Source organism: Chlamydotis macqueenii, chromosome 14, assembly GCF_036417535.1.
Source record: "Chlamydotis macqueenii isolate bChlMac1 chromosome 14, bChlMac1.mat, whole genome shotgun sequence".
Taxonomy (NCBI): Eukaryota; Metazoa; Chordata; class Aves; order Otidiformes; family Otididae; genus Chlamydotis; species Chlamydotis macqueenii.
Window position 1 is genome coordinate 5,301,909 of NC_141569.1, and position 26,315 is coordinate 5,328,223.

General features: G+C 39.8%; 1 protein-coding gene across 2 annotated transcripts in view; it reads right to left on the reverse strand.

Moving 5' to 3' along the window:
• Positions 1 to 26,315, reverse strand: part of TENM2 (teneurin transmembrane protein 2) — a 514,050-nt gene that overhangs the window by 120,927 nt on the left and 366,808 nt on the right. For both annotated transcript variants that reach the window (XM_086758660.1, XM_086758659.1), the window contains one exon: positions 5,853 to 5,975. In XM_086758660.1, coding sequence (XP_086614786.1) covers positions 5,853 to 5,975 — 123 coding nt within the window. The remainder of the gene's footprint in view (positions 1 to 5,852; positions 5,976 to 26,315) is intronic.

The following is a 26,315-nucleotide window of genomic DNA, read 5'->3' on the forward strand; positions in this document are numbered from 1 at the left end:
GATGGCAAGCAGTGTCAGAGCTGTATCCACAATGAAACCAGGTATACTTGGGTATTTACTATAGGCTCCTCTCTCACACTGTAGCTAAAATTAAATAAAAATGAAATCTAGGTGTCACACTACAGACATCACATTTAAATAGCAATTAACTCCAGAGCTTTGACTGTGCGCCTTTATAACGGTGATGACTGTAAATTGCATCTTGATAACACTCTTGAAAAACACCTAGCAAAATAACCACTCCAACGGATCCATAATGAACTACCACGATAACATGGACAATTTCAAATTAACTGCAAGGAATAAATATCACCAACGTCGGTTAAAGAGAATTCTCTCTTGCTTCTTTTCCTGTACCTCTGCATCTCTTATAAATACTGCTGCAGACAGCTTTTATTTTTATCTAACTTACTTTTCTGTTGTTGTTTGTTATATAGTTAGAGATTTTCACAGATGACTTGGAATTCCAAAGAAATCTATGGTAAAACTGTGTAAAGGAAATAAATCAATATAAAAAACACACTCCATTGACTTTTTGTCAAAAAAATAATGCACAGGAACTACTATGGTTTTCAATGATATCTCAATTTTTTCCTCAGGTAAATTTGCTACTTATATGACCAGACATTTCTTATTGTTTCAGAACAGCAAACAAAAAACGTAGAAAATGCCTTTTCTATGCAAATTTATTCAGTGGAAAAATCAGTGGTGTGCACTACTACCACACTGATCACTTCCTATATGAATTTCTGCTTCAAAATGTCTTCTACTAACACCTAAGTGCCCTAGGACTCAAGTGAAGACAGATTCCTTTTGAAACGCATACAATAGATTGACTGCTGATGCAAAACAAGTTCCCATAGCTATAATAAAGAAAAAAGCCAGGAAATTAGCGTTTGTCTGGAGAAGCTGCTATGACACATCTTGAACTTCAGTTATGCTGAGGATGCTGGGGTACTAACGAGCTCTATTTTGTGAAGTGAGGAGGAAGGAAGCTTCTGAATTTGTATGAGCTTTCACAAGTCCAGTAAAACAGCTTCTGAAACAAAAACAAAAATCTCTGATTTGCTGGGCAGTAGCCCATATTTCTATTGTGGCAAAACGAACAAAATTCCACAAATAGAGTGTCTGCTTAAGATCACTGCTCTGGCTCAGCTGCAGTCAAAGAACCTGGCCCTGCAGCTGGAACTGCAAAACAGGTCTTAATACTCTGACACACCTAAAAATTTAGCCACATCTTCACATGTGTGTGGGCATGGCTTCACAAGATTAACTGTCTTCAGAATCAAAAGCAAATTATAACTGAAATGAAATTAAGATCTGTCAGTTCACTGTATTTCACAAAAAACAAATACATATGAGCATGAATTTTAAGCATACATAAATGTAGCATTTATTTCTGATGGTATATAATGCACTTCATGTAACTTTAAACATAGCAATTCTAACTATCACTGCCACACAATCACAAAAATGAAACTTCTCTTCTGATCTGCTGAACTTCGTCAAATACTTTACTTCTGCTAAGACAGCCCCAGAGCCTGGTATATTTTCAGAAGACCACATCTGCAAGCCTTCATAGCGTCCATATTAATACTTCTGCTTGCTAATGTGTTAATTAAGATCTACATTACATTAGCCACATAACTACTTAATAGGATTAATCCGCCTGGAAAATGATGGCATGTCTTGATTAAATTGAATGAAGGTAACGGAAGTGACATTTAAAATACATTGATTGTTATTACATTCTGATCATCTGTTTCAAAGCATCCAAACGGAAACCGTAGAAACCAAAAGACTCATGTTGTTTACATTGTTAATGGGGTATGAGTTTTTCATCTTTTTAACTTCTGCAACATGACAAAAGAGTTCCCTCTACTCGTTCCCCAGTCCTTACACTGCCTGAGGACTGGGATTAGGCTTCAGCAGGAACACAGCTGAGGACAGCACCAGCGTCTCAGGCCTGTTCTATGGGCATCTGAACCCCAACTCATCACTACCTAAGGGTGGCATATTTTCCCATACAATAATTTTATTATTCCTTTAATACTGCTTTTCTGCAGCATTGCTAATAAAATTTCTTAACTATCAGACAATGATAATCTGTATGTGCAAACCAAAACGTCACTTAAGAGATGCAGCATCTGGCAGAGGTCTCAACATCACTTGAAAAGAACTGAAGACAACCTATACAGCTTCACAACAACGGCTCAGTTTAGCTTTCCATATCCATTCAAGGCCAATTTCTGCTATTAGCAGAAATCTGTTTTTCCTCTCTCTCATCATCTCAAGCAGGTAAGATGGTGTCAAATTTAACAGCAAATTTAACTTTCTTCATTTAATTATTGTAATTACATTTACAACACTGATTTTGATAACTGGAAATAAGCTGATTTCGTTAACTGGAAACAAGTATTTTTCATGACACTTCAATACTTTACCATTTAATTAACTGTAATTGTCTTTTTGAAATACACACACTGTGGTAGACTTAGAGAAACATCTCATAAACTGAGCATGAACCTGGATCAAGCTGGTTGGTCCAAAGAAACACGCTCTGGATTACGTGAATACCAGAACACAAATTCAAATCTACCTTTTCCAATTAGTCAGCATATTTATGGTAACCAAAGCGATCTCTCAGGCCCACAAGGCTTGCCCATAATTATCTTTAGTGTCTTTAAAAATGTGGGTTTCTAGGATCAGAGACCACAATCTCTTACTGTGTTTTTCAGCTTTATAGGACCTTACTATAGCAAATAATCAAGATAACAAATATTAAGTCGACTTTGAATTAGTGGAAAGTCTGCTAAATTTGTGAGCACACCAAAGACAAAATGTCATAAACCAAAACCCCTACATCAAAGCATTCTGTACTTGCAATATCAGCAGGACTTAGTTTGTATATTTCCACATAAATGGCAGTTTCTCTTAGGTGTCCTCTGAAATTATTAAAGTTGACTTTTATAGTATAGTCTGTCAATTAGAAAGGAAACAATAAATAGATAGTCACATATTTTATCGAAATGTGTGTCTAGCCTACTACATAATTTTAAATGCAGAATATATTTTTGGCATAGATTAACATAATCTAGGTGCAGGAAAACCCCATACGGTCATTCAATTCACTTCTTTGTGAAGAAGCAATTATTCCTAAACATGCTTCCCCTCCTTCCCCACTTTCCCCCCTAATTTAAATTACACCAAAATTCTAATGTTATCTTTATGCAGCTGTAAATGGGCTCCTCTCTCAGAAAGTTTTCTTTAATGTCATTACTATCTCACCCCTGTAGCAATTCCACAATTCCATGGCAGTGTCAAGTTCTTGGTTTTTATGTACTACGAAGTGATACAACCTTATAATTAGTATTAAGAAAGATATTTTTCTTCACTTTTGTCTCTTAGTCTAAATCCCCAGTTGAGCACAGCTCAGACAAAACCAAAAAGCTATCTTCTGCTTTGTTTACAGTCAGACCATGGTGGACTTCACTCGCAGTTTTACAGGAGCACTGAGGATTTTTCTATCCATTGCACTTGTCTACTCTCTCAGACCTCTCCAGTATTAGTGAGACGCATGTGCAATTACAAACAAACTGCAACTGTGTTATTTTAATAGTGAATTTTGTTTTCATTCAGATAGGAAAATGCAGTAATAAATTAATTTTCATACCTCTAAAATTGCAGTTTCATTATTTCAAACCAGAATTTAGTTTATTAATAAGGAACAAGCAGATCAAATTGAAATATCTGCTTTTTTTTTTTTTTCCTTCCAAATTACTCTACTTTAAAATGCCTTGCTTGCTGAGTACGCACAGCTTGGTTTAAGTGGCCGTTCGCAGTCTATGGGTTAAAGGTTTCTTTGGGAGACCTATGTTCTGAAAAGAATGGCTTCATCCTGAGTTGTGTCAATTATAGAAAGGTCACTCTCCACAGCCAGAGCCCCGAGCCCTTAAACGGTTGTTGTGTTAAAAGCTGTCAGAGGCTTTCCTAAAAACTGCCGGGATAGCAATATTAACTTGGACATAATAAAAGGAAAGGTGAAGCAGAAAAACGTCCACCCTTCCCTGCTATGAGAATTTGTCTTTTAGATATTCCTTGTGTTCATCCAAACCTGTCATTCATGTTATCCCACTGTGGAAGATTACTTGCCTAAATATTGTTCTCCCTGCTTCCCCCAGACTATCAACATTTCAGCAACCTTCTACAAAACGTCAGAAGAACAAGCAAACTTTTCCAGCATGCTCTGAGGAAAGCTAACTGCAGCAATTTAAGACATAACTAGCAGTTCTGTCTCCTTGTCTCCTCTACAGGAGGTTTCCACTCCCAAACCAGCCGGCATCTCAGCCTCTTCAAATGTGCAAGGCTAATTAGAGTGGGGCTGGGATAAACTGCCAGAATTTGCAGTGAAGTGCCCCAGGCAGATGAGCACCTTCCAATTCAACAATCCTGCTGCCCTATATTCGTACAGAGATGGCAGCAAAAAGCTGCAGGGGAGGGAATTTGGAAACGTGTTAAACACTGCGGTTGTCTGCTAAGTGACCATAATTGCAGACCTGAGCTGTTCAGGTTCCTGCCTAAAACCATAGGGTCTCTCACCTGTGCACAATCTGGAAGAAGTTCAGCACTAATAGAAACATTCTGCCTCCCACCTAGGGATGTGCTGTTCATCCGCTTTGACCTACAGGCAGGCAGAGATGAAACCCAAGCCAACAAACTGCTCTCTGGAAATCCACAGGTTTTTTGCCACCAGAAGGATGTAGGTTTTCATGAAAAGGAGGAAGCCAAAATTCGGCCCTCCATGGAAAAATGTGAAGAAGCTGAAGTGCAGCAGAAACACTTATTGAAAACAAAAGCAAATTCATGAAATGATTTGTCACACCAAAGAACAACTCAACAACTTCCTTGCCCAGCCTGATTTTCAAATACTTTTCAAATACATTCACTGCAAGTATCCTGTGTTAGCACTTGTTTCTAACTCTCACTTTGGCAATCAGCAACTTTAACACGAGCCGCAGGTCCTGAGAGCAAGACAACACCCAGCTCTTCCGTTGCCCAACAGCAAATGCTCTCACTTCTCTTTCGCTTCAGCCACCCCCTCCCTACACCAAGGCCTGGGAAGTGCTTTGACTAACTGAAATGTTCTGCCCCCTTTATCTAAATTTTTGTAATAAGCAGGGAAAGCCTTACTGCAATGTAGCAAATAAAACACATGAACCTCATCAGTAAAAAACATTAAATTTAAATGATTAAAATAATTTTCATGACATGCAATTTCTCTGTATTTTTAATATATTTTTTGGGTTTTTTTTCTCAGTTCAAGAAAGTATTCCTGTTTCCTGAGTTTTACTCATTGTTCTCATTGCCCCGTCTCTGACATCCCCCACTGGAACACAGCTTTTCTTTAAGAGAAAAAGAACCAATTTGTTGCATACATTACTCCCACTAGTACCACAGCACAGGTTATTTACTATGGCTCAAATTCTGCTGTCCTTGACATTTTCTATTAGAATTACATCTGAGAAAAAAGAAAACAAAAAGGGTCTGGTCCCAGGCTGGAAAACACAGCTCTTGACTCCCCGCAGACAGCACAATGTACCTGTCCTACTAAGTCAAGCCTTTTCTCCTCCTCGGAGATCCCAAAGCTACACCTGGAAATGGGGCATAGAGACGGCAAAATGTACATTTTTTGACTGAGCACTTCTTCATTAGTGTCTGAGGTTCCAGAAATCGGACGATTTTGTGCACTAATGCATAGAGGGACGGAGAAGAACAGCCGCCGCCCGCAGCAGCACGCCGAGCACACCCCCAAAGCCGCCATTTCCCGCGCGCGGAGCCGGCCGCCGCCTCACCTCTGCCTCCAGATGGCGCCGCCGCCGCGCCCTCCGCGCCCGGCAGGCCGGGCCGCAGCCCGTTGCTGAAGGTGTGTCCGTCCGCCGGCCGCAGCTGCCAGTCCAGCCCCAGGAGGTGCATGGCTGCGGGACACAAGGCCGAGAGGTCAGTAACACCGCACCGCGCCGCCGGGATAGCGCGGTAAAGCTGCGTGGGGTGGGGGAGAGCGAACGTGCTAAAAAAGAGGGGCAACAAAAATAAAAAGCAACAAAAGGAAGCCCTGATGGCTCACATAAATCTGTCTTATTTTTGTTATCAGTTCTTCTAAATTACTGAAACACGAAAAGAGAAACGCTTACAAGCCAGCGTATCAAAACAGAGAGGTAAGCATTCTGTTCAGACTCTGCCATCGCGCTGCCCTGCCGACGCTCACATTGCAGGAGGATGCGTTCCTGGAAACAAAGCACGACTGCAGACGCTGGCTCCGAGCTCAAACGATACGTGGCAATTCATACGGTGATTATAAAAACAGCCCTATGTATACTAATGACACTGTAAGGCAATTATTTTCTGTTTATTACAACTTATTTAAATCAACAGATTTAGCAGCCTCTGTCCCCATTTTGTAGATTAAACTTTCCCGACAAACCCAGCTCTTTGCCCTCACAGTTTTTTCTAATCCAGCCTGTGGAACCGGGCCCACACGACAGCGAGCCAGGCGCAGTCCCGGCCAGGGCGGGTTTGCCCACTCCACAGCTTTCTGGCAGGGACGCAGCACCGCGGCCTCTCTGGCGTCCCTAAGCCCGTGGGTACAGCGGAGGCCACGCAGCTGCGCCCGACGCGCAAGATGTGGAGCAGGAGAAAGGCCAGGGCACCACCTTCGCTAGTGCATGAGTTATAGGCGCGGTGGTAGGGCTAAGTGAATAAGTCCTGTGCATAATGCAAGAGACCTGCCAGGGCTGAATCATTCAGCCGGTGGATTTATGTGCATCTTCACCTTGTACAAACTGAAGCTGCCTGAATACATCTCCATACTTTCATTGTGTTATCCCTATGGCATCCTCACAACATAGAGGAGTGGCGAGGGATGGAAAAGCCCCCAAAGCCATTTTTATTCACTTCATCTATGTTCACCACCAGCAAGCACTCTTCCTTGTTGGCACAAGATGTTTGCAAACCTACAATACCACAGAGAACAGCATTTTCAGTTATATACTAAAATGGTGTTTGAGGGGATTCACTGTCAGTTTAGGAACCCAAAATACATGTGATTATGAGCACCCTTATAATTGTTCACTTCTGTAGTGTCAGATCCACACAAGATTAGCAGATATTTTGCATCCTACTACAAGCAATTGTAGAAGAGCTGGAATGGTCACCAATAGACCATCAGTGGCCACATAGCTAAGTGTTCCGCAATTAAACATTAGGGATAGGTAAGGCAAAAGATTTATCACAGGAACTGCAATTTACAGTGCTTGAGACATCACTCAGATAACATCTGAATACAGGGAATCTATTTGGATGTGGCCGACTTACATACGTATTCCTAAAACTCAAGAAAATGAAACAAAGCACCCCTCACCCCCAGAATCCATCTATCCCAACTCCTAGAAATCCCTCAGGACACAATTTATGCAGAATTTAACCTCCATATTTTTGAGAAGAGCATCTAAGAAGCAAGACAGCTTTCATACCTACAGACCAAGCAGATGTCTAAGAACAGTAACTAAAATCAGGAGACATTTTGTGTAAAGAGGGCAGTTGCTAGATTTTGAATTCATGCTGAATTTGCAAATTTCTGTTAGGAGAGAAAAAACTGAAAATACATTAAAGCATCTGGTATTTAAAAAAAAACCCCAACTATGAGCCTGAAAAGGATGCGGATGCTTTGCTGGGAAGCTACTCAAAATTGATTTCTCAGGAATGTTTAAGAATTCCTGGAAAATATAAAAAAGTGTTATGTGGGATCAAATGTTTTATTCCATGTCAGCTCTTTTGTTCTGCCCAAACAAATACTTTAAAAGGCTATTCAGTCTAATCTTAAGCAACTAATTTTCTTTTTGATATGGCAATGAAACTGAAAAATGATTCATAAAGCTTGAACAACAAACAAGTCACTAGCTCATGCAGACTCTCCCCATCGAGTAAGAGACATCAGCTGTGCTGCAGACGTGAGACGCCAGGTAGCAGAGCAGCTTGTGGTGAGTTTGTGCTGTCAGCAATTCCCACGCGATGCACACACACCAGGGCTCCAAAGGCAGGGTTCAGTTGGCCCACCCCCGTAAGCAAAAAGTGCAGAAAGATTAAATGAATTTCAGAGCCCCAAAATGAAAACAAGTCACAAAGGAGAATTATAGACTTCTGTGGTTTATGCTCTCAGTGCGTCTTCTCAAAGTTGCATTTTTTACTTATTTTATTGCAAGTGTAACAATAAATGTAGGTCACTTGCAGATAAGAAAACTTGCTACTTCAAGTGTAAACCATTCCTTACAAGAAAGAGATAAGGAAATCATAACTAGTAGTCTGTCCAAGAGAATTATAGTTACTAACTTAAAATTACCAGGTAAATTCAGACAAAAAATTTAGAAAAGATCATATTAACATGGTATTAAGAAAAAAAAAAAAAAAGATCCATCTGCTTCCAAGTATGCCATAATTTCAATAAAAGCTCCATTGGTCTGTGTTTTAATCATAGATGCACATTAAGTAGGAGCAATTAGAGCTCCTTCTTAATCGGGCAGGGATTTGCATGTCTGCTATAGTCCCTTACAGAGACACAGAAAAGATTACAGTCTCCTGCACAGCTCACGTATCCATTACGTGATCTACAAACTTCCACTGAGGCAAGTGAAGTCACAAACATGAGTAATGTTCACCTCCTATCAAGAATACGTTGAAAAAAGTATGGCACAGGGGTCTGAGGGGAAAGTTCTGTGTTTGCATCGTATCTAGCAAACCTGACTGGCAGCCGAGCAGGGAGAAAAAGGAGCTACCTATTCTCTCTTGCTTCAGAATGCTGTGAGATAGCAAATTTAAATGATTAACCTTTTGTTCTGTTAATCAAACAAAAATGCCTCCAGCAAAAGAATAAGTAGAAGCCTGTTTAATTAGAAATACGGGGATTCACTCAGAAGTTGAGTTCCTGTGTGTCAGAAGAGAAATTTGGGCTTGTGAATTTGTGCCTGTTTCCTATTTTTTCTATTGTAGCTTTGGTTTTTTTGTGGTGTTTTTTTTTTTTTTTTTAAACTACAACTAAATAATCTGTGATCCTGTAGCTTTGCATTCTTCCCCAACAACACATTTTCATTAGATATTATAGTACTGGCCACACTTTCTCAAAAAAATATTCACTAGACAGCTGGGTCAGGACACTCAGCTAGATCCATAGCTAACCACCAAGATGGGCACTGATTTTCCAAAACAGCCCACTTAAAGACATTTCTAGAACTCCACATTTAGTTTATAGATTAACCTTCAGGAACAAACACATCTCTGAAGATTTAAAACACAGAAAAGTGCCATTTTATTTGTTATGTGTATGTATATTCATAAACTGTATTTCACAGAGAACTTACATATGTTTTGTAGGTATTATTTGGGTTTGTTTGCTTTTTTCCCCCCTCAACATTTAAGCATATTTTCAAAGTTCTTGTCTCTAATACCTGACTTTTAAACATTAAGCTTGTCAGAATTTATCTCATTCATTTAACACCAACATTTAATACCAACTCAGGATAGTGAAATATGTATTTATATTAAAAAAAAAAAAAGAATATAAGAACAATAAATTCAGAAGTAAAACCTTTGAGGTTTAGGTAAAAAGTAATAATCAACGTCTCTCTCCCACCGCAGCAACACACACATACATACAGAGCAACAGCGCCTGGAAGCTAAACCTGCACGCCCATCAAGAACAAAAGCAGAGAACTAGTTCATCACTCCAGGTGGCAGAGCTGTCAAGGATCAATCTAAGACTTACATAAGACAGAGGCTGCTAGAATGAATCACACAGTATTTTAAGAAATCCCCAAAGGTATACAAATCCACAGAAAAACGACAAAGCTTACATGCATAATGTTCTTGAGTGTTCTCAGACTCGGCAGTGTCCTCACATTCCTTTTTGGTTCAATCTTCTCTCCTGCCCATAAACCCAATGTTCACTCCGTTCAGAGTTCAGTCTAATGGACAATGGTTTCCAAGCCCAGAAAGCTCTCTGACCTCCCCGTTTGTGCTCTCCTGTCACTCCTGACCATATATTTTTAAAATGAGAGACCTCTGGTGTCTTCATGTGCTAGAGATCTACAACTCGGTGTCTGCCAAAAGGCAGGGTAGAATCAGGATTTGCATTTATCCCTTTACTCTATGGTTTTCCTTCTTAAAGGAAGTATGCAAATTAATGATTATCGTAATTTATCCATGCTCAGGACCATGCTATGCAGTCTCTTATTCAGTTCCCCCACCCTCCAGTGGGACAGGAAGGAGAAAGGGTCAAGATAAGAAGGCAAAACTCATAGGCTGAGATTAAAAAAAAAAAGTTCAAGAGAAAAACAGAAGAAAACAAAACCCCAATAACAGAAAATGCTGCAGCAGGTAACATACAGTACCAGAGCTCATGGTGGATCCTGGTGCCCAGCTCCCTTCTCCAGCACCAAAACCTGCCCCTCAGCACCACCCCCACTTTATACCCTGAGCAGGGTGTCCCATGGGATGGAGGGGCCCTGGGGCTCATTTGGGTAACCTGTCCCAGCTGGTGGCTCATCAGTAACCTGTCCCAGCTGTGTCCCCAGCCACAGGGGCCACCAGCTCTTGCTCCTCTCCCAGCTCAGGTGAAAATTAATTCTGTCCTAGCCAGAACCAGGACAACAAACCACCATTTTCAGCATTCCTCCTGCATCTTCCCAGTTGAGGTCTGGGAGACATTCACCACTTGCTTGTTAGAAAATTCAGTATTCCCTAAGCAACTCAAAAAGGTTGGAATATTATAAAAATGGACAGAATTCAGAATGTTTCCATATATTAATTTTCCAAGTTTTCATGCTTACTGAACCCTGAATTATTTTCATCCAAAATGAACCCATCAAACCATGATCTCACTTTGTCAGGATGTACCTAGTCATACTATGTTTACCTGTAGCAGGGCACCCTCTTTTCATGTGAAAAAGAAGTTGGTCCATTCTATCATAAACAACATGAGCAAATAACTGCTAAAAGCACATTTGCTGTATGTAGGCTATTGTATTATAGGGGAGTGGAAACACTAAAAATTTCCTTTCCATCCATGCGTGAGGTGAACAATGACGTAACTCTTGTTATTCCAGTATACTTAGTCCTGAGCATCAGTGTGATTTCCAAATCAGGCATAACGAATCACAGACAGGATGAAACAAAAGGTACCTAATAAAATTGCAGGCTGCTAAGATTTAGAGTATGTATATTCAAAGAACTATCTGGACATCTGTTTTTTCTTTCATATGGTTTGTACATTATTTTAGCGCATCACAATATTTGTATGAAGCAAAAGAAGTTTAGTGTTTTACACTTATGGGTATGTATTAGTATTCATAAAATATGTGTTACTTAAAAGACTAGAAACATAGTAGTTTAATGCTCTACTACTATTCCTCTGGAGAAATAGGTTCAAGTTCAACCCAAGTCACAAGTGATACGAGTGCGTTAGGACTCTTCCCTAGTGATTACTTGCCCCTATTACAAAATGATTGCACAATTCATCACAGCTGACAACCTCTCCTCAAGAGATGCCCAAGACAGGAATAGCACGAGTTTGAAGGTCAGAAAAGAGCAATGGAGGAACTGCATGGGAAAATCTTGCACGGTGCCTAAAAACACTACACTTGATTCTAGTGAGTGCTTTCAGGTCTCTTTGAGGAGCATGGAACATCAGGTAGCTATAACAAGAACAGTAAGAAGCCTTCCCTAGTTCCTCTCACACCCGAAGCGGTTACAAGACAGTTCACAAACAGACAACACAATCAGAATTTGATGAACTAAATCTCAGTTGAGACCCATATTTTGCTAACATGTCTTATGATCAACAGAAATGGAACACAGAGGACAGCTGCAATTCTGCAAGTGTTTTCTATGTACGAGGTATCTCAAAATTGTGAACAATCAGCAGTTCTCTCCCACAAAATTTGGACCTGGCAGCAAATATGCCTGGCAAAGTCAGATTTCAGTAAGTCGTACATGTTTTACAGACACCGACACCATCGTTTGTGCGACAATTCTGTTGGCCAGCCTTCAGCCATATTTGCAGCAGGAGGAATACAAGCACTATCAGTGTGCCACTGGAATGGAATATATGACTCCTCATCTTAAATGATGGCTGAGGCACTTGTCTCAAAGAAAGCTGCTGCATCCAAGGACCTGGACTCACAATTATACTAATGCCCTTTCATATTCTGTTACCGGCAGAACGGGACAGTGTCTTCAGGAAGTTCTAACCTGCGACTGCTCCAGTTTAACATATATTACAGTGCTTGGAAAAACATTACCAAAGATTGAGTCTTTGTTACTTAAGAGAAGCAGTCTTAAAATAAACAATATGAACAAGTGTCACCTTTCCTTGCTAGAGAGACAGTGATGTCTCTCCTAAAATTCAAGACTAACTGCCAGAACTTCCTATTCTTCTGTGAATATCTAGTGTGACTGTGACAAGGATGCCAGAGTCCTCCTGAGGGCATCCAAGAGATCTCAGAAAAATTCATCACATTCCCAGGCCCTTTTCTAAAAGCTAAACAAAAGCCACATGGCTTGCTGGATGGACGTCTGCCATTTTTGATGTATTAAAAGTTTAAAGTAGTAGTTAAAAAAGCCAAACCTATCATATATGATGTGACAGAATTCCAAACAGAAAACAGGCCATGAAGGGCGATGCCACAGTCTGCTGCTGATACTGCATTATTCATGAAGAGGGCTGACTGAGAACTGTGTAAGGACATACCACAAGTGAACAACTGGGCCATAAAATGGCAAACACAGTCCAAACTCTGTTAAGATAAAATAACATACACTGGAGAGGAGTAACCATAACTCCACATATAAAATAATGAGCTCTGAGCTGACTGTTATCAAACTGAAGGGAAATTTTGGACTAGATGATAAACTTCCCTGAAAATGTCAAGTCAAACACTACACCATTATGGGAAGAGCAAACAAAGCAAGTAATATTGGTGTACCACCTCCCCTCATCTCAGAAAAGACCTAGGAGAACCAGAGGTTGGAAGATCAATAGGGAGAAGTACACATGATTTGCCCATTCTTACAAAGACAACCACTTTTGGATGCTGGAGATAAGTTAATGGATTATTTTATCTGACCCATCGCAGCTTCTCCTACATGTATACAACACTTCCTGGTGTAGCCACCAGTTCCAGCGTTTGTTGCAGTGTGTGATGCATTTTTACCCCCTACACGGTACCACAGCATGTCCCTACCTACCCACCAGCCCAGACAGCTGGAGGAATGGTTAGCTCAACACATCACGGGTAAACCCTTGAATTTTAATACCATAAAACACTTCCTAGTAGCAGTATGATTTTTAGGTACCCTAGGGCATATGTTTCAGTACATTTAAATAGGCTGAGAATGTAGTATATAAAATGGCAATTGCTGATGTGCCACAAAGTTTGTGTGGGTTTCTCAAGCTAGTGTAATTACTCGCTTGCACAATAGTAAGCCCTGTATTTAATCAATGGCAAAGCAGGGTCAGTTAGGAGTATGAAATACATATTTTCAAAATGTCTTGTTGGAGATCTCAAGAACACAGGAGATAAGAATTTAACTTTTACATTTGATACCAGAGATTAAAGATCAGGTTTAAAGTCTGGACTACCAGTTTTTAGGGGATTTATGAACTGGTGTTGTAATATTAATGACTAAGAATCCTACAGACCTCATGTAGAACATTTCAATGTACTCCTGACCATATTGTCTCCTCTACTTGTGAGCATTCAGCTGTTGGCAGGAAAGGTTAAAGTAGTATTTCAAAAATAGATCACTTGATTGAAATATAATATTATTGTCGTAGAATGTATGCAAAAAAAATACAGATTATTGACTGTGACCACTGAAGCTCAACAACAAATAGATGGCTTACTTTCAAGGTCATTCATTCTCAGTAGATCATCTTAATCATCAGTATGCTATTTGGTATGCACTGTTTTCTTAATAAATTTGAATTACAAGTTCACTTAGGCACTTCATTTAAAGCATTACCAAAATACACAACTTTAAGAATTAACAGATCACACTCTTTTCATTAAAACCATAGGCTTACCTGTATCATGGCTGGAGAGCACAATAAGGAACCATTTTTCTGCCTGTCTCATCCTACACACAGCATTGAACAAGACCTTTCATTTTGTAGAGTAACTTTTTTTTTTTAGTTTTCAATGTTAACAATGGAGAATTCCATTAACTACAAAGACACTCCTGCACATTTTAATATGCTGTAACGTTTTTTCCCACTTCTCCTCCAACTGAATTAAGCTGGTTTTGTTACCCACACACAGGCTTCTCTATGTTACCCATCTACAAGTTTCTGCTCTGGTTAACTGCGCCTGAGCTCTTCAATAGTTTTACTTAAAATAAGAACTTCTTGTAGCTTTCCAAGGAGAAAGACAGAGCCTGTTTTCTGACTATGTGAGGAAAGCTGTGAGGACTGATTACCTAGTAAGTTTATGAAACAATGAACGTAATAAATACCAGGCTACTGTTTCTGCTAGCCTTCTCACAGCTGCAGAGAGCGTACGGCTCTGTGCTTCTCTAATCCAAGAGAATCCCATAAACAGAGTCACGGTAAAACTTTAATTTCAGCACCTCACTTTCTGGGATATAAGCTGAGGGAAACAGAGGCAGCCCCTTATCTTTACTTCTGCGCTCTTTGTGAGGACAGCGCTTGCTGAGAGCGGGGGAAAGTGGCAGAAACGTCAGGCGAGCTCCTTCCGCTCCCGGGGAGATGCAGGAGATACCCTGCCTTTTTGAAAACACAACGGAAAGGAAAGTTGCCTTGACACAATCTTAAACATAAGAAAGCAATCCTCAGGCATCATTTCACTTTCAGCTTGTAAACTCTTTTAGACAATAAACTTTTTAGAACAGGGGTTTTGCTTTCTGAAGCATCCAACCCGAGAAGCATTTTATAGCAGTACCATAAAGGATCTATGAATGAGTGTATTGTCGTAATCAGCAGCAAAAAACTCTGCTGGGAATTATTAATTGCTTTCTTTTGAATAAATGTTATTAAAGATGAAAAAGGAGATGGAAGGAGCGCTGTAAGACGGTTCATTGTCAGTGTGCTAATATAGAAGAAATAAAGGGACCTAAAAAAAGCAATATATATTTTTAAAAAATTGGTCACACCCCCCCTCCAAGCTGACTGATTTCTTTCCCCATGCACGTCAATAAACTGAATGGAATGCATTTTCAAAGCACAGCATGAAAGATATACCCACAAATCCCATTAGTAGTAATGTGATTTGTGTGCTTATCTGCCATGCAATGCTTTGAAAGTTCATTCCCCTATCTCCAGCTTCAGTCTTTCTACTTCCAAAATATTTGAAAAGCTTACGCACGCTTGCAGTTACTTTGGGGGTGGGGAGAACTGAAGGATGTGAAGACCTGACTCCCAATTCCAAGGGTAAAAACAGGCAAGCAGAGCTTCAGCCCGCAGGAACAGGAGACGTACCTTGGGTGGTTGTTTGCCCCGCGGTCAACATTCTGCCTGGGACTGAGAAAGAATCCCTCCTTTAGACTTTTTCAACTTTTCTCCTTTCAGTCCTCTTTACTGAAGTGTTTTGATTTTGTGCCACTTTGATCAATCTTTTTGTCACAAGAAGGATAACAGCATTGCACGTGACCTTCAGAATCTGGAATCTCACGACAAAGACTTTAAGAGAGAAGCAGAATACAGTGCACCATTCATTTGTTCTCGTGACAGGCCTCAGATTGTACAGAGCATAGAGAACTGGCACAAGATTCATCAGCTCCTGAGACTGTATAAAATGAACTCACTTCTTACGGCAATTTTAAGAGTCAAGGCTGCAATCTTTTTGGTCTTGCTTCTGAACTAGATGGCTGTAACTAATAAGAAGAGTATTTATATTTTTATTTACCTCACACAGCATCTTTCAGCCTAAAATGTCCCAAATCACATTTCACAATATCCACTTCACCAGCCTTGCCAAAATACTGCCACTTTTGAAATGAGCTTAGAATAGCAGAAAGGGATGCTCTTGACTAAAACACAATGGAAAACCTCTTTTTCTTTTGGTGCAATTGTGAGCATTTAATGTTAATACAACGTAAACTGAATACAATTTTAATTTCACACCTAAAAGATACCGTTATCATGAACAAAGTACCCAGCTCATCTTTATTCTGTTTCCAAGAGGAGGAAGAACCTAGCTGAGACTTGAAACTGGACTTTCACGGAATACAGACCCAAATATAGAATCACAGAATAGTTAGAGTTGGAAGGGACATTCAACAGTCATCTAGTCCAACCCCCCTGCAAGAAGCAGGGACATCCCTGACTAGGTCAGGTTGCTCAGAGCCTCATCCAGCCTGGCCTTGAACGATTCCAGGGATGGGGCATCCACCACCTCTCTGGGCAACCTGTTCCAGTGCTCTACAACTCTCATTGTAAAAATTTTTTTTCTAATATCTAATCTAAACCTACCTCCTTCTAATTTAAACCCATTACCCCTTGTTCTATCACAACAGGCCCTACTGAACAGCTTCTCCCCATCTTTCCTGTAGGCCCCCTTGAAGTATTGGAAGACCGCTATCAGGTCTCCCCGGAGCCTCCTCTTCTCCAGGCTGAACAGCCCCAACTCTCTCAGCCTGTCCTCATAGGAGAGGTGCTCCAGCCCTCTGATCATCTTTGTGGCCCTCCTCTGGACCCTTTCCAACTGGTCCATGTCTTTCTTGTGTTGGGGGCTCCAGAACTGGACACAGTATTCCAGGTGGGGTCTCACCAGGGCAGAGTAGAGGGGCAGAATCACCTCCCTCGACCTGCTGGCCACGCTCCTCTTGATGCAGCCCAGGATGCGGTTGGCCTTCTGGGCCGCAAGGGCGCATTGCCCATACTCTTTTAAATTACTGATGCCTGAACTTACAAGAATTAGAATAACTGCTTTACTTTTAATACTGATTGTAACCCTAAAGGATATCATATCAAATATTAATTTTACTACGTTCATCTTCTATAAGTGCAGTTGCCCTAATCTCTACAAACACGCTGAACAAGATTTTCATAATCTGTTTCCAAGCACTCAGACCTTGACACAGTCTCTCATTGTCAGCCATATTGATAAGAAAATAGTTGTTACCTTTATTACGCCTTTGCATACACTAAATGAAGTGGAACTGCATGATTATGAAAGGACAAATTTCTGTCCACAGTGCAAAAAAGTAATAAAAACATAATTTCTAATCACGGAGTATATTCTTCCCTTAGTAGAAATTATACAGAATAGTTTAATTTAATCACCTGACTGTAAAACCTTGCATGAATGATAAAATTTAAGGTTTTACTCTCTACACAAAGTAATTATTGGAGTTAAAAGTTGATTACAAAGAGGACATAAATCCGAAGATGAAAAGTAAACATGATTTCTTCTCCCAAAGCTTCTCATTCATTTTCAACATAATGAACTGTTTATATTTCTTTCATGTGACACTTCAACAGGTATATATGAACATAGCATAAATTGTATCTTGAGATAAAGGTACAGGTTATATTTAGCATCTAGGCAGATTTAGACCTTCTATACGCCTTGCAAAGCTGACAGTATTAATGCATTATGGAACGCGATGTCCTATTGATCTGGAATAGAAACATGTATGAAAATCAAATTTACAGATTTTATTTGATAAATATCTTATACAAGCAGTCAGTTACAGTCCTGTAACTCATTCCTTTGTGGTTTTTTTTTAATTTTAACTTATTAAAAATAAACAATTATCAAATTGGACTTCAGTTATGGTTTTGAGAAATGTTTTTTCATTGTCCTTACATGATTTCTATTAACCATTTCCCATAATGAGTTTACTCGAACTGGGATATATTCTATTTTTAATCTTATACCTGTCTTATTTTTGGCAGGTTTCTAAGTCTGAAGTTTGCTTATTTTGCCTTCACAGGAAAAATATTTTTTTCTAACAAAGCAGGGACTGAAAGCTTGCCCTCCTGCATCTGTGCCTTCTCGTCTTCCCATCTAGAATTCTAGAGTGCTGCAAGTGAGGACACGATTTCAGTGTGATCACACCAATATGGACAAACATTCGAAAACAGAGAAATCAATGAGGGGTTTCTGCGGTGCCAGGATTTCAGTTTCAGATCACTGCCGTATTGTGACGTGGCAGAGTTGCAGGTTTTCAGACTGCAGCAATATACATTTTACAAGGAATTTCTGTGTGTATGTTCATATATGATCATCAGCTGCATCACCAAAAATCCTGTTATACTATTTCATCAGCCAGCACGGGAACGAAGAAAAGCTTGCATATGTAGATGACCGTTGAAGGTCCCTTCCAACTCTAACTATTCTATGATTCTATGATTCTATGTGTTTTAAGTCCCGAGAAACAGCACAGCACACCAGAATATCTAAGTCCATTTCAAGCATTGTGCAGCATGCATAATGGAAGACAATTGCATTTAATTTGGATACCTACCTTTGGATTCATCAAAGGAACATCATCATAATATACACTTTAATTAAATATTTATATTACTTTTCTTTATCTATTATGTCTTGCATTGCCTTTTTTTAATATGGGTTTTTAAGACTAGCTCAATTTGATCATCTTCTTGATAGAACAAAAATCACAGCAGAAATAGCAGAAATCACTGTTATAGATGGAGCTGCTGTCCACAACAGAAAAATGAAGCCAGCTTATTGTACAGAGCATCTGATACCTGATCATTTTAATGAAGCTTTCCGTCTTGCATACCAAATGGCGCAGAAGCCAGTTCCACTGTCTGAGGTCAGCAATGCAGAATGCTCATCACCAGTCACTTTAGAGCTGTTTCAAATCAAGGCTCATTCTAATCAAGGTCAAATTTGTCTCTGACTTCATTGGAAAGAGCTTCACTTCAGAACTCCTCTATTCATTTTAAGTACTTGAGACTGTGAGTATCATAACAATGCCTGAAAAAAATAGTGTTTTCTACAGGAAACAGCAATGCAGCCATAGAAAACTTTACCCTCCAAAGTCAAGAGTTTAAATGGCAGGGTGACTTGGACATGAGTGATAATGCATTAGCATATGCATCACTGTATAAAATTAATTAATGAATCATAGAATAAAATATGAGCTAGATTACATACCCTCAAAAACCTTTGGCTTCTATTATATACACTTTGTAAAGCATAATTTAATTATGTTGAATGATTAATACAATAAATTTTAACATATGTAACAATATTACCTAATAATACCAATAACTGGGAATTATCCTTCAAAGAAAAGACAACTTACACTACAAGGGGAAAAAGCAATATATGGTAGCTAGAACTACACATCAGTACTTCATAGCTAATGCTCAAGTTCTGCTTCATGTGCCCGTAACACCCAGTTGGCCAGCAACTAAACCACGATCTTTTTTCTTTGACAGATGAAACATTAAGTACTATATATTTAAGAAAAACCCCAAAGCTAAACGATATTGAAAAATATATCTAGCACTTCAGCCTTACTCTTTTTTACTAAATTTATTTTCCTTTTTTTTTTATTTTCCCTTTCAAGAATTTCCTTCATCTTGGAAGCAGGTATCAAAGCTTCTCTTGACAACTTAAAAGAAAAATGACTATGAACTCCTCAATGTCACTGTATCTGACAAGTTTCTGCAATGTATTTACCTTCTTCTTTCACAACATTACTAACATTTAAGTACCCAGAAAGTGCTACAGTTGAGATTTTTTTTTCCCATGCATTTCAACTTGAAGAAGATTCATTTTATTTTATGGTCTAATAGAGAAAATCTTCTTCTGTCTACTGAAAGTGGCTGTCCATACTAATTAGTGAGAAATAAAATATACACAGCCTTTATTTTGCTTGCACATGAACAAATATTAAAATGAAGACAATAACAAACCTTTACAATAATAAATCTTTACTCACCGCCTAGGACAGGTTAAAAAACCCCCAACCCTGTGATAACACCTACAGAGTTATTTCACCATTTTTTCCATTTCAATGTGATTTTGACAATTTAATGACTGCATTCTTTCAAAAATAACAATGGTATTATACAACTGTCATGTAAATGTAACTCAGGATTGCTATTAGTTCATAAAATTATTTCAGAAGTCTGTTCACATCTCGTGTTTTTGCAGAGTTTACATAAACTGCAGCTCTCACTTCATTCTTGAAAAGTATTTTAACATTTGCAAGTCCAGTCCTCAGAGGTAAATTTTCAGTTCAGATGCAGGATTAACCGATTTCCATCCCTATACTGCATTATGGAATTTTACGCAAAAGCCGTTCTCTCTTTAGAGAGGACCAGGGGCCTTTGGGATGAAGCGGTCTCTGGAGCATTGCATTGTTAGCACTATGAAAAACCTGCTTTATCAAAACGTAGAACTACCCAACGCAGTAATGACGCTGCAGTGATCAGATAGCGTTCTGAACAACGTAACCGACTGCACAGTACCAGTGAGGTCTGAGGAAGGGACGCACTGTATTCTGCTGTGTATTTCTGAGTCAGACCTATAAAGTTCTTTCAACCTTTACTAGGCCAAATTTGAATTTAAAATATTTTCAGAACTTCTCCATTTTAGCAAGCTAGACACAACACGCTCACTGACTGCTGTCAGGGAACAATGGGAGGGACGGAGCGTGCGGTGGCTAAGCACTCTCGTTGAAAAAAACAGAGGATGCTGCAGTAATTGTCCTGAGAGGCTAGAAAGGAAACAAGACTCTATGCTGACAGCTTAGCTCAGCGTGAACTCTCATTTTTCACACGGAGCTAATTAAAACTGAAATTAGTTAAATATGGAAATGACACTTGCAAGCACTTTAGCTGAATTCTGGCAAAATCCCTCTAGAGTGCTGTGACACTACCTGCTGCTTCAAAACTCCCCAACTGAATTTCACAGTTAAAAGGCTGAGCAAAGGGAAAGTTATTACAGAGATTTCCAATTCAAAATGTGTTTGTAAAATTCTAAATTAAATTTCATGGTAGCCCTTTCAGTAACTAGGGACATACTGTGCGGTCCCACGATATGGTGCTCAAATAACATCCCTGCACATATTCTCTGATTATCTCACCTTTAGGCACTGTGCTGGTTGTGCCAGGACTGTGAGGCTCACAAGGATACTGGCACTACAGCGCTACAAAGATAAGCCATGTACTGCTGCAGAAGCAGTTATTTGGAAAGCACATACGCACGGCACAGAAAGGAATTACTTCCACAGTTCAACAGCAGAAATCTCAGAAAATCAGAACCCAACAACCAAAATATTTTATGCCTCATGATTTTAATTGATATTTGTAAGCGCTGAATATATATGGAGACAAGTGTCTATACTGCAATAAATTACATGGCCTATATATATATATATATCAGTGCTTTACAGGCACAGTAATAATGAAAAGCATTCTGCATATTTAAATAGGCATAAAGAACTACGGGACTGGATATGCATAAAAGGTATGATGACTGGCATCAGCTTTTTGAATAACGCACCATGTGAATTCCATTTTGGTGCACGTGACTTGCCTAGTATGCAGAAAAGCAAGGGTATTTGCCCAAGGGCAAATATGATTTCTGAATGCAATTTAACGAAACCCGCCCATGGAGCACATCATTTTGGATCCATACCAAGGCATTCAGGATAGCCAATCACTTTCAAAACAACTGGAGCGTTTTGATTTTATTGTTTTCCCTACATTCCATCCCTTTACCCTTGAGGCAATCCCCTCCCACTGGCCTGCCGCCACTATTGCACCAACAAATTTCTGTCTAGGAAAGCCAGCAAAAGATGCCGCGTAGCATGAAAGCCACTGTTACTCCCAAGTCTGCTGGCAGGGGGTACTGCTGCACCCAGCCTGCCAAAACCTCTTCCCTGGCAGCGCTCTGTGTAATCTGTGTATCACACCCAGGCTTTGCTAGTCCAGGGCCTTGAAACATCTCGGCTTACCCAGCTGGAGGGGATATGCTGCAGCTGCACCATCAGACCCTCTTATTTTATTGAATTCTGAATATGCAGTTTCAAAGCAATTCAAACGAATTTGCCCAAGGCCTCAGATCAGTAAAACTACCGATGCCATCTGCAGCAGGCTTCCTAAATTTGAAGCATTTAAAAAACAGGTGACAGGATAGCTTTCAACGTAAGGACTGACAGTCATAAAAAGCCTGCTAAACAAACTTGGTTATGCCCCATTTTGGCAAGGAAAAAACGGTATGGCTTTCAGCCCACACCTCACAATAGCACTGGTAATAATGGGAAGTTCCACTTTAAATTATTTTTTAAATCATGTATATTTTTCCAAGTTAAAAAGGACGCATTTATTTGTCCACTGAGCTTCATCTATTTTAGAGCATCTACATGAGTGCAGATCAAGAGCAGACTATGATGAACACAAACTCTTTAACAAGACAGTGCATTAGAAACCCAGAAACCAACGTCTGGCAGGTTGAGACCTCTTTCAAGTTTATGAAACTCCCATTAGGTCATTAAAACACAGGTTGTCCTAAAGGAGGAAATCCAAAAGCATGATTATAACACCCTTCCCTTCAAGTAATATTTTTAATAATGCCCAATGCTTAATCATATTCAATCATAGAATCATAGAATGGTTAGGGTTGGAAGGGACCTTCAAAGGTCATCTAGTCCAGCCCCCCTGCAAGGAGCAGGGACATCCCCAGCTAGATCAGGTTGCTCAGAGCCTCATCCAGCCTGGCCTTGAACATCTCAGATGATGTTCAAATATATGTGTACACAATACTGTTTAAGTCCTGCAAGGACACAGAAACTAACAGCAAGACTACAATAAACAGATACTATGTTTTGACCAAGATGCCTTGCTTAGAACTCTGCTTTTTACAAAACAGCGGAACTGTAAAAGGGTAGAATTTTTTTTTTTAAATAAAAAAAAAGATATCTTGATGCCCAGGAACATATGTGGTTACACCGAGCTGAGTCTCCTATGCCAACATAACCCAGATCTGCCAGCCAGGAAACCACTAATGTTCCCCCAATCTTAACGCCATCCAACACTTCTTCTAGCAAGCAGAGGCAAAAGATTAAATTCCCTATCCAGCAGTTGTCCATGCCTGTGGCCCATTTAGAATATGCCTGACAGGTACAAGCTTAAAAACTACTTGGACGTATACCTGTCTGGCTATCAAACGGGGAGCCAGAGCCTCAGCCAGAGGAAGCAGAGTGTGTCAGCTGAAGTCCTCTGCAAGAACGGTATCGAGGTGGTTGTGTCCCACTCGCTGGTGCCGTGCACTGCCTCACTTCACACTGAACAGGAGTCAGTGAGCTGCATACTGGTTTCTGTTGTTTCACTGCCCTGACTCTGTACAGACAACCCTGCCCAGAGTAATATAGCAAATAATATACCAGCTAACTAGTACCTGCTTCTCTCGTCTGTGGGTTTTAATGGCACCCATATTATTTGTACAAGTAACATATTTCACTTCAAGATAGAGTCAAATTCATCCCTGCCCCATTGGTGTAAGCCAATTATTTTCAGTGTAGCTCTATCAGTGTGAAAAAGGAATAATGCAATCATGAATCAAGTCCATAGTATTTTTCATGACAATTCCACTTCAGCAAAGCCTCAGATATAACCTAGTGAACCACAGATATCAGTAATATTTTATAAAATTTATTCAACAAAATATATTAAATAAACTTACCTTTCTGCCTGTAACTTAGCAACCCTTAGAATATCAGAACACTGGGAAGAAGCCTGCAAAAATCTTACCTGCAAATGTAGACTGTCCTTTTCTGAATAGCTAGAGCAGCATTATGGCCATAATTGTGAGAATAAATTTTGCAAAATGGGGCCATAATGCACATATTTCACCTGTATCTGCACCCAGTCCTTAAGGTATCTCTTAATTAGCGGTACCATTTTCTAGGCTATTCACTAGATCTGTCATGTTAATTCAATGGCAAGGATATTAAGGTTTCATTACAGGAGATATCAAAATAAAAGTATCCCTAAATAGCTTAAGTGTTGCACGGCCACTTGTGGCATGTTTTATCATTTCTACTGATTTCCAAGTGAGCTGGAGGAAGGAAGGTGCCCTGCGGCACTGCGTCTTGTGCCCAGGCACCCTTCACAGCACCAGTTCTATGCTCTCTGACCAACTACGGCCAACGAAGTACCACATAAGCTTTATACCTTAATATGAACCCATTGCTAGAAAGTCAAGAACAGTGCCGTCTAACTGAGGTTCAATAGTTGCATGCAGAACAGGGAAATGAAACCTAATTCCTCATGGAAAAATGTAATGGGACTGTATGAAAACTGCAGGAGCTGGCCCACACCAGTTTTAATCATATCTTTTGATAGATAGCAATAAATCCTTAGTATTTTTAAGGAAAATCGGTTTACACTGAAGAAACCCACAGTTTTCCTTTATAAGAGCCAAGGAGTAAGAAATGGGAGAAACATGGCCCCTGCCACTTCAGAAATGCGGCCCTGTGGCACGCTGCTCAGCTTAGTTTACCTTCAAATTTCCTGGTGGATGGCTGTACAATGCATTCGTGTAGGCTGATGATTTAGTGGTTGCCTGCTGATATCAGAGAGGGAAGCATTTTTCCCCTTCATTGTCTGCTCTGTAAATCAATCACTAAATTATGTTCTACTTCATTCACATTTTTTGGGCCTCTATCTGATGTAAGACACCTGCTGTGGCGATAACTGTAAATATATGGAACCTGGGGAGAGGATGGGGAAAAGACAGGAAGGAGGAGGACCCTGAGTATCTTTGCACATGCGACCTACTGGCAGAAACACTCGGGCAGAGGCGTACGAATGCTGTGGATTGAAGCTATTGAATTTTTCAGTAGCCCAATACACTGCATACCACTGCCACTGCACCAGAATGCAAGCACTTAAAGAGCAATCTTCAAAGCAGTAAAATAAGACGTACCCAGCTGTGTTTCAATTCGTATACATCAACAAGAGAACTTCTATACTAATTCTGCAGAGAAATCAAACAATAAAAAGCTATCAAAACATTGAACAAAATTCTACAGAGTCACACTTCAAAGATAAAAAAAAAAGTCTGGTTTTATTAATCTGTATCATAGAAACAACTGATTTAGAGCAGCTTTGCAACCTCTCTCCTAATTAATCTGTAGCAGGTTATTTGGATGGAACCATGATCTTACTGTCAAGATCAAAACATTCCCTGTCTTCTCCAGAAAACAACTATTGAAATTTTTAAATGTAATTTGGGAATGTTGGCAAGCAGAGGTTGTCAAGATTACAAACAAAAAGGTATTGCTAACATTACCATCTCCTTGTATTTTATCTATCTTCTGAAGGGTTTACATTTTTTTTTTCCAGTAGTAAGGTACAAATTGCTTCCCTTGGAATCAGACTCAAGATTCCTGTAGATTCTTAAATGAGAAAATGCGTTATCGCCACTAACAGTAACACAAAAAAAAAAACCCAGAATAAATTCTGTATGTGACAGCATTGAAAGGAGGAGTGTGTGCTATCAGTATTAGAAGGTGGATGAGTAACACAGAGGTGGGAAAGGGCAGATTACTGTGGAAGCAGGGAGGTGGGATCTGCTCCCTCCAAAAGAAAATAAACCAGAAAGTGGAAATAACACACGGCTCTTTTCCCTTGTTGCCTAAAGTTCTTTTTATCAAGTTGTATGGGAAATAGAATAAAACTTGTCTTCCCCCCCTCAGAACAGAGCATTAATGTAAAATATTTAATTATGATTGTTACAACTTCTGCCACATAATATTGTACTTTAACTCATTTTGTTTTAAAGGTCAGTAACCTGCTAATACAGACACTAGTCTGATAGCCCCAGAACCTGATATTTGCCATCTATTCTCGGAACAGGAGTAGCACTGAAAGATTCCAAAAGTCATCCAGCTTCACTCCTACTCTGAAGAAATTGCTCCTTTATCATTGTCTATTCTGGGAAAATAATATGCCTTAGCTAAAATAATGGTTAAATGTGACTTAGCACTGAGTGTGCGCAAAGGGTGTCATTCCTGCTATTCTGGCAACCACCAGTGGATTCACTCGGTACCCTTCTCGGAGCTGGGCAGTGCTGATCGCTATTTCCTCTCTGCTCAGCTTACAGGTGGGAAAAAGGTGCAGAAATAGCTGCACTTGCCCAGGGAGCAGTTCTTCCCCAGGAAACAGCCTGAAAAGCAATACTTTGCCCCACAGGGACAATAATCTGGGGTCCTGAAATAAAAACAGATAGATAAGGTTGTGCTGGGAGAGCAAGCGCTGCATG